This window comes from Dipodomys spectabilis, unplaced genomic scaffold (genome assembly GCF_019054845.1).
Source record: "Dipodomys spectabilis isolate Male_0828 unplaced genomic scaffold, ASM1905484v1 ptg000148l, whole genome shotgun sequence".
Classification (NCBI taxonomy): domain Eukaryota; kingdom Metazoa; phylum Chordata; class Mammalia; order Rodentia; family Heteromyidae; genus Dipodomys; species Dipodomys spectabilis.
The window spans coordinates 5,803,093-5,818,230 of NW_024870825.1; the positions used below are offsets into that span (position 1 = coordinate 5,803,093).

The window sequence follows — 15,138 nt, forward strand, 5'->3', positions numbered from 1 at the left end:
ACCATCACGGCCCAGCGTCCAGCTGGGCACCTTACTGCAGGAGAGGGCGCAACGTGGGCGAGGGCCGGCGGGGGCCAGAGCACCAGCGGCTTCGGACGGCGGAGAAAGGAAGTCCGAAACCTTGGCGTCCCGAAGCTCGGAGGCTGGTGGAGGTTAGACAGGAGTTGTTTAAATGGGGCCTGGTCACCGGCACTGGTGGGGGGGGTGGGGGGGAGTGGAACAAAACCTATGGCGTGCATAGGATGGGCAGGAGGCTTAGCTTCCACCGCCCGGCCGTTACGCGCGGCAGGAAAATGGGCGTGTTCCCCCTTTCCTCTTCCCACCCCCCCGGAGACGCCAGTCCAATCATCTCCCTTCATTTTCCTTGGCGGGCCAGTAGCAGTCCGCCGCCCAAGAGACGCTCCGCCCCCTGCACGGCTCCCGCCCTCCGCCCCGCCCCCCCTCACCTCGCCTTCCCTGCCCCGCCCGGCGAGAGGCGGCGGCGGCTGCGGTCACGTGTGCTGGGAGCCGCCAAGTGCGCCCGCTTTTGCGACGCGGTGACAGCCAAATGGTGCGACAGGCGGAGCGGCAGCCGCGGCCGCTTCACCCCGCACGGAGAGGTTTGAGGCGGCTCCCGGCGTCGCTTGGAGGGAGCGACTGAGCGGACGGAGCCCGGTGCGGGCGGCGGCGGCGGGCGGCGCGGGGGAGCCGCTCCGAGGGCCCTCGCTCCCCGCCGCTCTCCATGACCCGAGCGGAGTGAGCCGCGCCTCCTGCGGGGCTGCGCCTCCATGAACCCCTAGCGTTTCTTTCTCTTTTTTTCGCCCTTCTTTCTCTCCTCGCCGCGGCTCGGGGTCCCGCCTTTCTCCCTTCGCCCGCAGCGGCGGCGTTCAGGTGCGGAGTCCGGAGCGGAGCGCAATGGCGTCCAACCCCGAACGGGGGGAGATCCTGCTCACGGAGCTGCAGGTAAGGGCCGCGGCCCGGCGGGAGGCGCCGGCCCCGGACACCCCGGGGACACCCGCCGCGGGCCGGCGCCGAGGGCAGCCGGGAGGCCGCCGCGCCCCGGCGCCGCTACGCGCGGAAACTCGGGGGTGTCACTCGGGAGCCAGACCCTGTCCCCCTCCGCAGAGAGACCCGGCCGCGGCCGCGCGAACTCGACTCCCCCTCCCGGAGGGACCACCGCCCCCCACCCCCGGCCCCGCGGGCCCGCCCTCCTGGCTTGGAAACCCGCGATCGGGGGGTCCCCGGGAGAGGCCACCTCGGCCGGCCTCTCCCGAGGCCCCCGCCGCCCACTCCCGCCCGGACCCGGCCGGGCCCCGCCCCGCCTTTTACCCCCCCCCCCGGAACACCGCTCGCTCTAACTTCTTTGAATGATTCCCAAGCTGTTGCCTCGTCCCTCCCCTTCCCTTCAGACTGTGCACAAAGAGCGCCCCCCAGAACTTCCAAGTCCCCAGACTGGTTTTTTATCATTATTACTCCGATCGTTGTTATTGTGGGTGGTTTTAAAAGGAGGCTGTTCAAAACGTAGCCCTCTTCAGGTGACTCCCGAGTTTCTTTCTTTCGTCTCATTTGCGGGCTACATTTTTTTTTTTTTTTTTGTCTTTTATTCTAACCAAGCGATAGGGATAAATGGTTCTTCGTTATGTCTAAGATCCGGAAGTTCCGAGGCGCTTGCCCGACAAAGTTTCATTTTCCCTCCAGTTTGACCTGCACAGAAAAGAGCCTATGGAGGTTGTTTACATACGAGTAGAGCGATTAAAGGAAAACATTAGGCACCACACGTCCGTAGAAGATAACAAAATACATCCCTTGATTAGTGAAGTGTCCAAGTCCAGCAGCAATATTATTCTTTCCTATTTCTAGCTAAATATCTGATGATGTAGGCACAACTTTTGAATTAAGGTCTCTATGGTGTAGAAGGAGACTTGAGGTACCCTTTGGGGGTTGTTTTTCATTACTTTTAAGTGTTTTAGAAAGCGTACTTCTGGATTAAAATTTCTTTTTTTTTTTTTTACTGAAACTTATTTTGGGTTATTTTAATATACTTACGTTTTGGTTACTCGCAGGATTAAACAGGCATAAAGAAAGAAAATAGCGTTCTTACATCTTTGAGAGGTGGGCATTTAACTTTTTTTAACCCTGAATTTAGGAACGCTATAAAAAATGTTGATTCTTTATGATAAAATTATGCATGTCAAACTGCTTCTGAACTTCATATTGAAATGCGTTTTTCAATAGATTCCTGTAGGAGTTTGGTTTACTCAGCAATCAGATAAAAGTTTGAAGGCATTCTTATGATATCTAGTGTATTCTTCACTAGAGTTCAACAAGATACACTAGTGCATTGTTGCATATTTGGAATCCTTTGCAAGTGTAAAGCTGAATATCCTGTCACTGGAAATACTGTAATTGTGTTTAATTCCAAATAGCCTTTATGAGCAAGTCTTACTGCATATCACATTTGCTAAATAAATTTAATTTATTAATACACATGGGCTTTTAAAATGAAGATGCTCTGGGCACAGTGGAAATTAATCGCCTAGTTTTGAAACATGAAAAAATATGTGTGTGTGTGTGTGTGTGTGTGTGTGTGTGTGTGTGTGTTGGTTCTGAGACTAGAGCTTAGGGGCCTGGGCACTGTCCCTGAGCATCTTTAGTGTGTGTGTGTCCTGAGGCTAGAGCTTAGGGGTCTGGGCACTGTCCCTGAGCATCTTTAGTGTGTGTGTGTGTGTGTGTGTGTGTGTGTGTGTGTGTGTGTCCTGAGGCTAGAGCTTAGGGGTCTGGGCACTGTCCCTGAGCATCTTTAGTGTGTGTGTGTGTCTGTTAGTCCTGAGGCTAGAGCTTAGGGGTCTGGGCACTGTCCCTGAGCATCTAGAGAGAGAGAGAGAGAAAGAGTGTGTGTGTGTGTGTGTGTGTGTGTCTGTTAGTCCTGAGGCTAGAGCTTAGGGGTCTGGGCACTGTTCCTGAGCATTTTTGCTGTGTGTGTGTGTGTGTGTCTGTCTGTCTGTCTCTGTCTGTCCTGGGCACTGTCCCTGATTATTTTTGCTGTGTGTGTGTGTTGGTCTGTCCTAGGCACTGTCCCTGAGCATTTTTGCTGTGTGTGTGTGTGTGTGTGTGTGTGTGTGTGTTGTGTGTGTGTGTGTTGGTGTGTGTGTGTGTGTATTGGTCTGTCCTGAGGCTAGAGCTTAGGGGCCTGGGCATTGTCCCTGAGCTTTTTGCTGGAGGCTAGCACCCAACCACTTGAGCAAGCTTCACTTTTGTCTTTTTGGTTGTTAATTGGAGGTAAAAAATCTCATGGCCTTTCCTGCTCAGGCTGCATTTAAACTGTGGACCTCAGATCTCAGCCTCCTAAGTAGCTAGGATTAGAGGTGTAAGCCACCAGTGTCTGGTGGAAAACCTACTTTTGATTAAGAAAAAGCCATTAAAACGAATCTTGTTCTTTTTAATTTACTGGTGGTAGATTTAGAGAGTAGTTGATATCCCTGTTTGTGGTTTATAGAAAGTTGACAAAAAAGACAACTTTGTTCCTGGTACAAAATATTTTTATGTTTGTTATAATATATTGAGGATATTTTAGTTAAGATGTTTTGAAAATAACAAGGGAGCCAATTAATGATATAAGGAATTATAACATGATATTGTTAGAAATTAAGGCAAAACTGGGCAACACTGATCTAAAGTTAGACTTTAAAATATTAAAAGAACAGTTCTTATTCAACCTTAAAGTTGTCATGTATACCCAGGCCCCTTTTATAGTTTATTGGATTTCCAGTTCTAATAAAAGTTATTACATTTAAAGTTTATCATGTTTACTAAAATTTGAGAATATTATTTATGTCAGCACTTAATGGTCGTAAAATTTGCTTCGTTAACTATATCCATCTATCCAAACATTTTGTTACTTTATGTTCTGAAATTATTATGTAATATATCCCAATTTTAGCTAACTTTTGAGTTTGTTTAGGTTGAAAATATAAGAATTTCTTATTACTTGTCTGCTAAGCAGATTTTAAGTATTTAGACAGTTTAGTAGCCAGTTTTAAAATGTTTGATGGGTAATCATTGTTCCTTTGCTTTTTCTTAGGAATACTTCAAATGTTACTTTAATAAACAGTAATAAATGTTCACTCCAAGTGTTTAATAAATAGTACTTTATTTAACTTTATCAACATATATTCAGCTTTGTTTTTTTTCAAATGATACTGCATAATTTGAAATACTTTGCTGTTTGAGCTGGAATTGGCTTGCTTGCTAATAACCTTTGGTTATAGAAAGACAAAGCTAAGAAAATGTGAAACCACAATATTTTATTGTGTTAATTACTATAATGTTTTTACCTCTTACTAGTAATATAAGAGCTTTATTTTAAAAGGACGCATTAATAAAATACATACAAAATTCAAGGGCTAAAAATTTCAAGACTTGAAAGAATATTTTCTATAGCAAAAACAAAAACCAGGCTGTTAAAATGCAAATTAAATTGTCAATTTCTTTTTTTTGGTGGTCCGGTCGTGGGGCCTGAACTCTGGGCCTGGGCGCTGTCCCTCAGCTCTTCAGCTCAAGGCTAGCACTCTACCACTTGAGCCACAGCACCACTTCCGGCTTTTTTCTTTTTGCTTATGTGGTGCTGAGGAATCGAACCCAGGGCCTCAGGCATGCAAGGCAAGCGCTCTACCACTGAGCCAACTATTCATCCTATACGACTATTTTTTATTTTCTTAATTTTCATATTTGAAATAGAACAGGAAACATTTTTGTGAGAACAAAGAAATTAAATTTTATTTTCAAGGAAATTGGATTAATGAGAACTGAAGAATCTCAAAATAAAAATGCTGGCTATAACAGTTATTTTGTACAATACAGGACCAAATCCAGAGCAGCATATTAATAGAGTTACCTTGTTGATTATTGGTGACTCATCCATCAAAATGCCTAGAAAAGTTCTGTGCCAGTGGCTTGCACCTGTAAGCTACCTACTCAGGAGGCTGATATCTGAGGATCATAGTTGAAGCCAGCCCAGACAGGAAAGTCCATGAGATTTTTATCTCTAGTTAACCACTAGAAAAGCTGGAACAAGAGCTGTGGTTGAAATGGTGGAGCTCTAGCCTTGAGTAAAAAAGCTCAGAGACAGTGCCTGAACCCTTGCATTCAAGCCCCAAAAGTGGTGGCAGGGTGTGGGAGAGGAGGGGGAAAGCCAAGAAAAGTTTTAGGCTAGGAATCACATTGTATTGTATTTCCAGTGGAACTGATTTACCCAAGTAGAAAGTTCAGATAGTTAACCTTAAATCACAGGTGCTAATTTCAGGAGCATTATTGAATATCTACCAAAGCTCTATTAGAGGATATCAAGAAGTGACAAGATAGTTGTTTTTGCTTCCTAGACAAGAATACAAATAACATTTATACTAAAAGAGAATTATATGAAAGCACAGTAGCATTTATTATTTACTACATATCAGACATCAGACTTAGTATCCCATATACCTTAATTGATGGTAGGACATTGTATTTCTATCTTAAGTTCAAGAACTAAAGTTCAAGAATGTTAAGTAAATTGCCAGTAGTCACAGTAAGGCTGACTGAAACTCAGGCTGTATGTATACACTATTCTTTTAAGTTGCCACAGATATGTGGACCCATAAATGCTTTAAATTCCAGTGTTGTGTGAAATTCCTAGAAATCAGCCAAAAATGTAGTTAATCATTTAATATAAACTTAACAGTTTTCTCATTAGATTTCCTCTAGAACAAGGACAAATGATTTCCACATTCCATTTGGAAGTCAATAATTTAGCATTGCTTTATTATTGCACATAAAGCCTAATTTCCACCAAGAATAACAACATAAGTAACATTTTCATAGGCCTTTTAAACCTAACACCATTTCTGATGAAAGATGCCAAATGTTTGCAAGAATCTCCCAATTTTTCAGGCTGTTCAGATTTCATAAACTTCAAGATATTTAAGCTTACATTTTTCTTATCTGGGTTTGGCACGAATTAGTACTCAATATATTGATGGAGAGGTTCTGTTTGTTACCTGAGATGAGGAATGTCATTACACAGGAGAAGTTTGTTATAACTATAGTCTACTGTATTTCATGGGATTCAAAGCCATCGATTCAGCCATATATATTGAAGATACTCAGAAAAATTGTAGAAAGTTGGTACCGAGCATGAAACACCTTTCTTTGTCATTATTTGCTAAACAGTGCAGTCTAACAACTATTCACATAGCATTTATATTTAATTAAAAGATATGTATAGTTGATACATAAATACATCCGTCCCTTGAAATTCATGGGGAACTTTTCCCCCCAGGAAAAGTTCAAGATTTCAGAAATCGCTCAAGATTTCAGAATCCTTCAATGCCCAATTGCTTTATATTAAATGGTGTAATATTTTTTATTATAACCTATATGTATCCTCCCCTGTACATTAAATCATCTTACTTATAATAATACTAAATAATTGCTGAAATATTACATTATGACTAAATTGCATAATAGATATTGTTATGGAACTATATTTAGTTAAAAGATTTGGCAGTGATTACTTTGTCTAATTGGCTAAAGCTTTACTGTCCTGGCACATAGACACTTTAATTTATTGGGAAGTGGTTATAAATTTATTTTTGGTTAGAGAAGACATACTTCCTAGTACAACTGCTGAGTATCATATTTTGTACGTTAATCTTATTTTGCCTTTCCTACAATGGAAAAGCAAAACAAAATGCTTTAGGGATTTCCTAAGGGGATGATTAGTCTGTTTGTCAGAATTGTCACTGAGCAAATTACATGTGATTTTTGGATATATTTTATTAAACCTCAGGTGTAATTATTATGAATCATTACTGGCATAATAGGTACTCGTGAGCCATACTTCCCAAAAGTCAGGACTATAGTTTTCTTCCAACTCACCCTCCCAACTCCTGTGCTTCCCAACTCCCCAAACTTCTTGTCCACCTAAGTTTTGAATCCTGGGGTCTTTTTTTTTTGGGGGGGGGGCATTTATAGGCCTTGAACTCGGGGCCTGGGTACTGTCCCTGAGCTTCTTTGTGCTCAAGGATAGTAGCTCTGCCACTGGAACCACAGTACTACTTTCAGTTTGTGAGTAGTTTATTGGAAATAAAAGTCTCACAGGGACTTTTCTCCCTCTGCTGGTTGGCTTTGAACCATGATCCACAGATCTCAGCCTCCTGAGTAGGATTATAGGCGTGCACTACTGGCCCCTGACCATTCTTTTTAAAAAAAAAATTTAACACATAATTGTATTTCATATATAATCTCAAAAAACTCTCAGTTGCTTTTATATAACTGTATTACACATAAATTTTTTAAGTTAAATTTTCACCTATATTAGCTAAGATTTATCTATATTATTTCATGTTACTCTAGTTGGATAGCTGAATGTTTATCCACTCTGGCTTCAGAGTTTAGTTATTTCTGCTTTTGAACTTGTAAACAAAGATACTGTAGACATTCTGTGTATGCTTCCATGTCTATATGAAAGACCTGTTTATTACACATATAGAGGAATAGTTGGTTCCACACCGGGCAGACAAATGCTTAACTTTAAGAGATGATACTGAATTTTTCAATTCACTGCATTCATATTTGTATATGGTATTACAATATAGCTATTATTTATGTAATATATGAGATAAAAGATCCTTTGATTATCCTTTTGAACTCTTGATATTGTATTTTCGTTTTTACAAACCAAAAGATTGTAATATGATGTTTAGATATAGTTTTCCTGTTTCTGTTGTAGAATGTCCTTTTGTTTGCTAGCCTTTTGTTTTGTGAGCCACAGGTGCCCAGGTAGAAATGGTTTCTCAAACCTACTTTTTAAAAAGATTTTGAAATTTTATTTTTTACATTTAAGTCATTCCATCCAGAGTTATTGGTTATTATTAGTTTTTAGGTCCATGACTGGCACTCAAATTCAGTACCTAATGCTTTTGCTCATTGGCTAGTGTTTTACCATCTGAGCTATGCCTCCAATTCTGAGTTACTGATTTTTTTAATAGATTTTTTTTTTTTTAAAGCTGAGTGTCAGTGACTTATACTTACTATACTAGTTACTCAGGAGGCTAAGATCTGAGGATTATGGCTGAATACCAACTCAGGCAAACAGTCTACTAGACATTAGCCAGCAAAAAGCCAGAATGGAAGGCATGACTCAAGTGGTAGAAGCTGTGAGCAAAAAAATCATCAAATCACACAAGAGCACAAGGCTTTTGATTTTAAGTCTCTTTCCCTCCCCCCTGAAAAAAAGACTTGCTTTAAAAGAGCAGTTTAAAGTACATAACAAAATCAGAGGAAAGTACAGAAATTTTCCAATAATTTCCTACTTCTGGTACAAGCATAACCTTCATTATTAATGTTGCCTGTTGCTTTTGCATCTCTCTCTCTCTCTCTCTCTCTCTCTATTTTTTTTTTCTTTTTTTGTCAATCTTGGGGCTTGAAATTAGGGCCTGAGTACTGTCCTTGAGCTTTTCTGTGCTCAAGGCTAGCACTCAACCACTATTCTGTGTAGTTTTATTGGAGATCAGTCTCAGACTTTTCTACTTGGGCAGACTTTGAACTGTGATCCTCAGGTCTCAATCTCCTGAATAGCGTAAGCCACTGGCACCAGCATTACAATTATTTAACCAACAGTAACATACCATCAATATCCTCCAGATCCATGTTTTCCATTAGGGTTCACTGATTATATTCAGTAGGCTTGTACAAATGTGTAATGACATACAGTTAGCATTGTAGCATAGTGCTAAGAATCTACTAGTGCACCATCTACTTATCTCCTGCCCTCCTTCATGCTCTGGAACTATTAATTTATTGTAATTTTAATTTTTTATTGTTTCTATAATTTCTCCTTTTTCAGAATATCGTATAGTTGGGATCATATACATTTTGGAACTTGCACATGGCAATATGCATTTAAGTTTCATCTATGTCTTCTGGTTGGATAGCTCTTTTTAAGCACTGAAAATCATTCCATTGTTTGGATATAATAGCTTGTCCATGAACTTATTAAGGAACATCTTGGTTGCTTTCAGGTTTTGGCAATTATGAATAAGGCTGCTATAAATATCCATGTGCAAGTTTCTGTGTGGGCACAAGTTTTCAGCTCCTTTGGGTAAATACCAAGGAATACAACTGTTTGGTTGTACGGCAAGATTACAAATGTCTAGTTTTGTGAGAAGCTACCAAATTGTCTTCCAAAGTGATTGGACTAATTTTGCATTCTCACAGTGGATGAAAATTTTAATTTCTTCGTATCCTCCAGCATTTATTTGATGCTTTGTTACTGTTCTGATTTGGGGCCATTGTAATAGGTCTGAGGACAGCATAGTATGCCTTCCTTATTCACAAATGTATTATAAGTAGTTTTATCGAATGTAGTAAAAAAAATAAATTAAGAGTCAAAAGAATTGTGTAACTGTAATCTCTCTATACATCACCTTTGTAATTATAATAAAACAGAAGAAAAACGAAAAAAAGTTAAAAGAAACTTAAAGAACAAAAACATATATTTCTTTGAATTCATTAAACAGCTTGGTTGATGTATAGAAGCTTTCTGTCTGTGTTATCATCAGTTTAAATATGTTTAAGTCATTATTGTGAGATCTACCAAGTGTGGTCCTGCTCTTAATTTTATAAAAATAATGCTTCTACAAAAGCACAGTAAAAGTTAGTGTGCTTAAGGGATAACATTAAAAAGTTTAGATTTGTTAAGAGGTTGCTTAAGGGATAACGTTAAAATTTTATATTTGTTGAAAGTTGGCGTATCTTTTACAGAAGTTAGGCTAGTTATGGAAATATTGCATCTAAAGTGTTTGAGATAAAAAGCATGAAACACAAGTTTTGGTGAGCAGCGTTGATATGTACACCAGTAATTTCTTGTGACAATAAAGTAGCTAATCTTGTGGTTTCAAGGGATGCTCAGACTTGTTATATGAGACTTAGTAGTGCTAAAAAATAACTCCATTGTTTGGATATACTAGTTTGTCTATGCACTTTTTGTCTATGCACTTAATAAAGTGCATATACCATGCATAAAATAAATTTGAGTAATTTTACAGTGCTCAACTCTATGCATCCCTTGTGGGGGTTTTCTTACCACTGACCACTTTGGAAATAAGTTCTCACAGATGCCAAGGTCTACTACTGTGTATCTTTTTTTTTTCCCCATTCTTTTTTTTTGGTTGGTCTTGGGGCCTGAACTCTGGGCCTGGGTGCTCTCCCTCAGCTCTTCAGCTCAAGGCAAGCGCTCTGCCACTTGAGCCACAGTGCCACTTCCGATCTTCTGGTGGTTAATTGGAAAGAGTTTCACAGACGTTCTTGTCGGTGCTGGCTTTGAACTGCAATCCTCAGCTCTCAGCCTCCTGAGTAGCTAGAATTACAGGCGTGAGCCACTGGCACCCGGCTTACTGTGTATCTTAATTGTTGATCTCTGAATAAGTAACAGCTTGAGGGTTTTTGTTTTAAATACTATTTTGGAAAAAAAAAGGTTTACATTTTTTATAATGTAAATTTAACACTTTAAGCTTTTCTGGCAGTATCATCTCTGAGTAGGTTTGTTTTTTGCAAGTTATAGTTAAAGCTATATTATGCTAGGTTATATAGAACCATATCTAATGTTATTTTTGCCAAGCCCATTAGTAGCTTGCTTTTCCCATGTAATTTTAGTTTGTTTTTCCTCCTGAAACTTTGTGTCAGTGAAAGTGATTCTTGTCTTTCCTGTTAACTCCCATAACTGTCCCCAGTTCAAACTTTATAATGTTTTCTCCTAAATTATCCCCATTCCTGCTTCTTTGTAATTAGAGAAACAATTACCTAGTAACTGCCTTTACTAATGATACATGGTATTCAACTGAGTATCTTCCACTTCTCTTTAAACTTTCTTGGGATTTTAAACATTCTACCTCTGCCCTCCCCTCTCCACCACTATATTTAGGGGGAAATTATTTCACCTTACTATGGCTGTACTTTTTCTTTTTTTTTCTTTTTTTAAATTTTTTATTGTGAAAATACCGTACAGAGGGGTTACAATTACATGGGCAAGGTAATGAGTACATTTCTTATCAAGCATTGCTTTTCTTTTCTCTTCTGGTATCAGGATTTGAACTCAGAGCCTCAAGCTTGCTCAGCTTGCTTGCTCAGTTGTTACTCTTTTAACAGTTGAGTCATGCCTCCAGCCTGTTCTCTTCCCCTCCTTCCACCACCCCTCTTCCCGTTATTTTGGAGATTGTACTTTAATGCCCTGTGTAGCTTTGAATAGTCATCCTTCAGATCTTATACTCCTGAGTAGCCAGAATTACAGGTGTGAGCCACTGGTTCCCAGTTCTTTTGTGTATGCTAGGCCAGGCACTGGGGCTTGAACTCACACATTTTTACCTTTTTTACTCAAGGCTAGTGCTCTACTGCATGTGCCACGATTTTTCTCCCACCTTTTTGGTAGTTGAGATAAGACTCACAGACTTTCTTACTTGGACTGGCTTTGAATTGGAATCCTCATATCTCATCCTCTTGAATACCAGAACTCAAATATAATTTGTCTGAATTATTCTGTTAAGATTATTTTCATAGGCATCAGTGACCTCCTGCTCTTCCTGCTAGTCCCTAAACGCAACAAGTGTTGTTTCAGCTTCCTGAAACTTTAATGTTCACTTTAAGCTTTAGGTTTTGTAGACCAGGTACAACAGTGGCTACTTTTTTAAAATTTTTTTTACAATACTTATTACAACTGCTTTCTTTTAACTTCTTTTAACTCAGTTTTAAATATTTGGAGGAGAAAATGTATTGGCCGTACATGGAATGTGCAGTGTACTCATCCATTCAACTAAGACATTGTGGGGATGAGTTTCTCTAATATTGATACTAGGAATAGGGACTATTCTTTGAGAAGAGAGTACAGGTTAGGGAACTATGGTGCTTCAGCTTTCAATAACTTTTCATTGGTAACAATGAACTACACAAGGCTTTTCATCATCCTTCCAAAAGTTTTCTCCCAGTGTGTCGTGTACTTGGACATATTAAACTACTTGTTTTGTGAACCATCTTGTTCTTTTTATGTGCTTGTATCTTTGCCTGTTTCTGATTTTGAGAATACCAGTATTGCTTGTCTTGACATTTGAGAAATTGGACAGTCCTAAGGTTCTAAGAAAATATATTCATATATAGTAAAAATTGTATTTAAGATACAGCTTTTAATTTGTTCATCAGCAGTATTATTTTGTCCTTTTGATACTAGGTCTCACTATGAAGTTGGCCAGCCCTTAAATTTGTAGTTCCCCTGTCACAGTCTCCTTAGTGCTAGGATTACAGGCCACCATATGTGGCCTGTAATGTTTGTTGAATAAAGTAGTTTGTAAAATAAAAGTCTTTTAAGGAAGTTAAAAGAAGTGTTCACAATTCCTTTTTTGGGAGGAGGGGGCTGGTTTCTTGTATGGGATTTGCTAAATACTTGTTCTTGCCAGTGCCTAAAGAACAACACACACACACACACACACACACACACACACACACACACACACACACACACACACACACACACACACACACACACACACACACACACAAACCCAGTATAACACTTGTTTCTATACAGTTATAGATGTACTCTACTTTTGGTATAGGTAAATTTGAGTACTTTTAGAGTAGTGAACTTTATACATCTTGAGCATTCTCAGTTATTCTGCATCATAGGTCTCCTTGGAACCATATATGCTTGGATACCAAGGATGTACTGTATACAAGTAACAGATAAAAATGAAAAATGTTGATTTCAGGAGGAGAATTGCCAAACCAGAATTTCATAGTTTATTATTTCTATGTTAATACTTTGTTTTTATATGATACTTATAGCAATTTTATCTCTAATATGCAGGCAATAATATACAACAGACTATACACACATATGTATATATATTCAAATAAGAACAAAATAATGTGATAGTCTCATTAGGTTAAAGCACATATTTCCCTGTTGGTGCCTCTTCCCACTTTTAAAATAGGTTAGGTAATTTAAGACTGTTGGCCAAACAAGACATTGTATGACCATCTCTTCCGTTATAGTATTTATGAAGTCAAATATTAAATCTCTAGGGTTTTCAGATGATACAATATTGTATGCAGAGAAAACTTAGACTTGGCCACCTTTTAGAACAACTTTGAGTAATCATTTCTATGACAATAAATGTTAAATAACTATTTGATAACATTTTAGTATGTTAGCCAGGATCCTGAGATGTCTAACTACACTCAAATTGTGGTTTAATGTGACTGTGAAAGTAACTTTTCAGTTTAAATTTAAATTTGCATGGGCATATGTGGTTAATGAATACAATGGTGCACTGGAAACTAAATTCATATGCTGAGGCTATGATGAAAAATTACCAGTTTAAGATTTAAATTACATTTCTGTGCTCTAGTGGAAGAGAGGAAAAGATGATCCTTGAAGGTGAAATAGTAAGAACTAAATACATAAAAGCAGATTTAAAAAAATTCATTCAAAAGGTTACTCCAAATTATTCCTTGTGAGCTGGCAGGCAAGTTATTTAACAACTGAAGTAAGTAGGCCTTGATCTGTTTGCTGGTTCTAAACTTTTGCCATCAGCATTTGAAGGAAGGCATTGTCTTCTATTCTTTAAAGCCACCAATAAAAAAAAAAGATGTAAGAAATACAAACATAAAGAATTTTTCTGCTTTATTTAATATTGACTTGGAATAATACAGATTTCAGCACTTAAAAACATTTAGACCCTTATATGTTTTCTCGCTAGGATAATTAAACCAAGAAACTATAGGGAAAAGCAAATAAACTCTTAACTAGATAGTTTTCATGAGGTATCCTACTGTCAAGTGAAACTCTTGAAACTTTTTTTTTTTCCTGTTTAATAATTGTTGGATTTTTTTTCTTAGTGGGAATTGTATTTAATTTCAAGCTTTGTGTGAAAGTTTGTGTTTCATTCTTCAATACACCAATTTAAAGAGGTCTTTTTATTGCTGGATGAGGAAGTCTGGCCAATGCAGTGATATTTTGTATAAAATTGTTATTAAAAATTAATGTTATTAAAATATATTAAAGTCTGTAGGTGCCGGTGGCTCATGCCTATAATTTTCCCTACTCAAGGGGCTGAGATCTGAGGATATGGTTTGAAGTCTGCTTGGGCAGGAAAGTCTGTGAGACACGGTCAATGAACCACCAGAGAACCAGTAGTGCTGTGGCTCAAAGTGGTAGAGTATCACTAGCCTTGAGAGAAAAAGCTTGGGACCAGTGCCCAGGTCCTGAGTTCAAGCCTCTCATCGACCTCCTCCAAAAAATAAATACACACACACACTCCAAAGTTCCTGTTAAAATGTCTCCTATGAAAGCTTTCCCTTATACTCATATAACAAAGTTGTACTTTCTACTTTATTTTTCAGAATTCCCTATCCCCTCTCTGCCATTTTGGTTATTATATAAATTACATGAAACAGCTATTACTTCATGTAACTGATGCTAAATGAGCACAGAGTATTTTAGCATAACTTTCTCATTCTTGTCTTTTTAAATTTGTAGTGAGAGATGCCTTTTCAAATAGTAGTTCTGTCTTATGTTAATATGATAATCATTTTTATATATTATAAGGAAATTGAAATCTACAAATGATTTTATAATTTAAAGCATAGCTTTATTATTAATAATTTTAATTACCATTTGAGAACAGTATATGTCAGATATATGCTGATTTTATTTTAGGACAACCCGAGGTATTTGTTGACTTGTTACATATTTTTAAAAAGTGAGACACAGAGATAAAGTTACTTGTCCATGTTACATATCAAGGTAGCTTAACTGGAATTTGAAACGAGATAATCTTACCCAAGCTAATATTCTTTTCTCTGTATTTTATATTTTAATATTTCAAATAAGAAGTGTTGCTTGGGTGGACAGAAGGGAACCTTACTTCATTGTTGGTGGGAGTGTAAACTTGTTCAACCACTTTGGAAAGTAGTATGGAGGTTCCTCAAAAGACTCCACATAGAGCTCCCCTATGACCCAGCAATCCCACTTTTGGGCATTTACCCAAATGTTTACAAACAAGACCACACTAAAGCTACCAGCACAACTATGTTTATTGCAGCATTATTTACCATAGCTAAGATCTGGAA

General features: G+C 38.8%; 1 protein-coding gene across 1 annotated transcript in view; it reads left to right on the forward strand.

Annotated features, from left to right (window-relative positions):
* Positions 1 to 700: 700 nt before the first annotated feature.
* The window catches only part of Pkn2 (protein kinase N2), a 114,463-nt gene continuing 100,025 nt past the window's right edge, over positions 701 to 15,138 (forward strand). Inside the window, exon 1 of the mRNA XM_042692257.1 lies at positions 701 to 942. Coding sequence (XP_042548191.1) covers positions 895 to 942 — 48 coding nt within the window. The 5' untranslated portion in view covers positions 701 to 894. The remainder of the gene's footprint in view (positions 943 to 15,138) is intronic.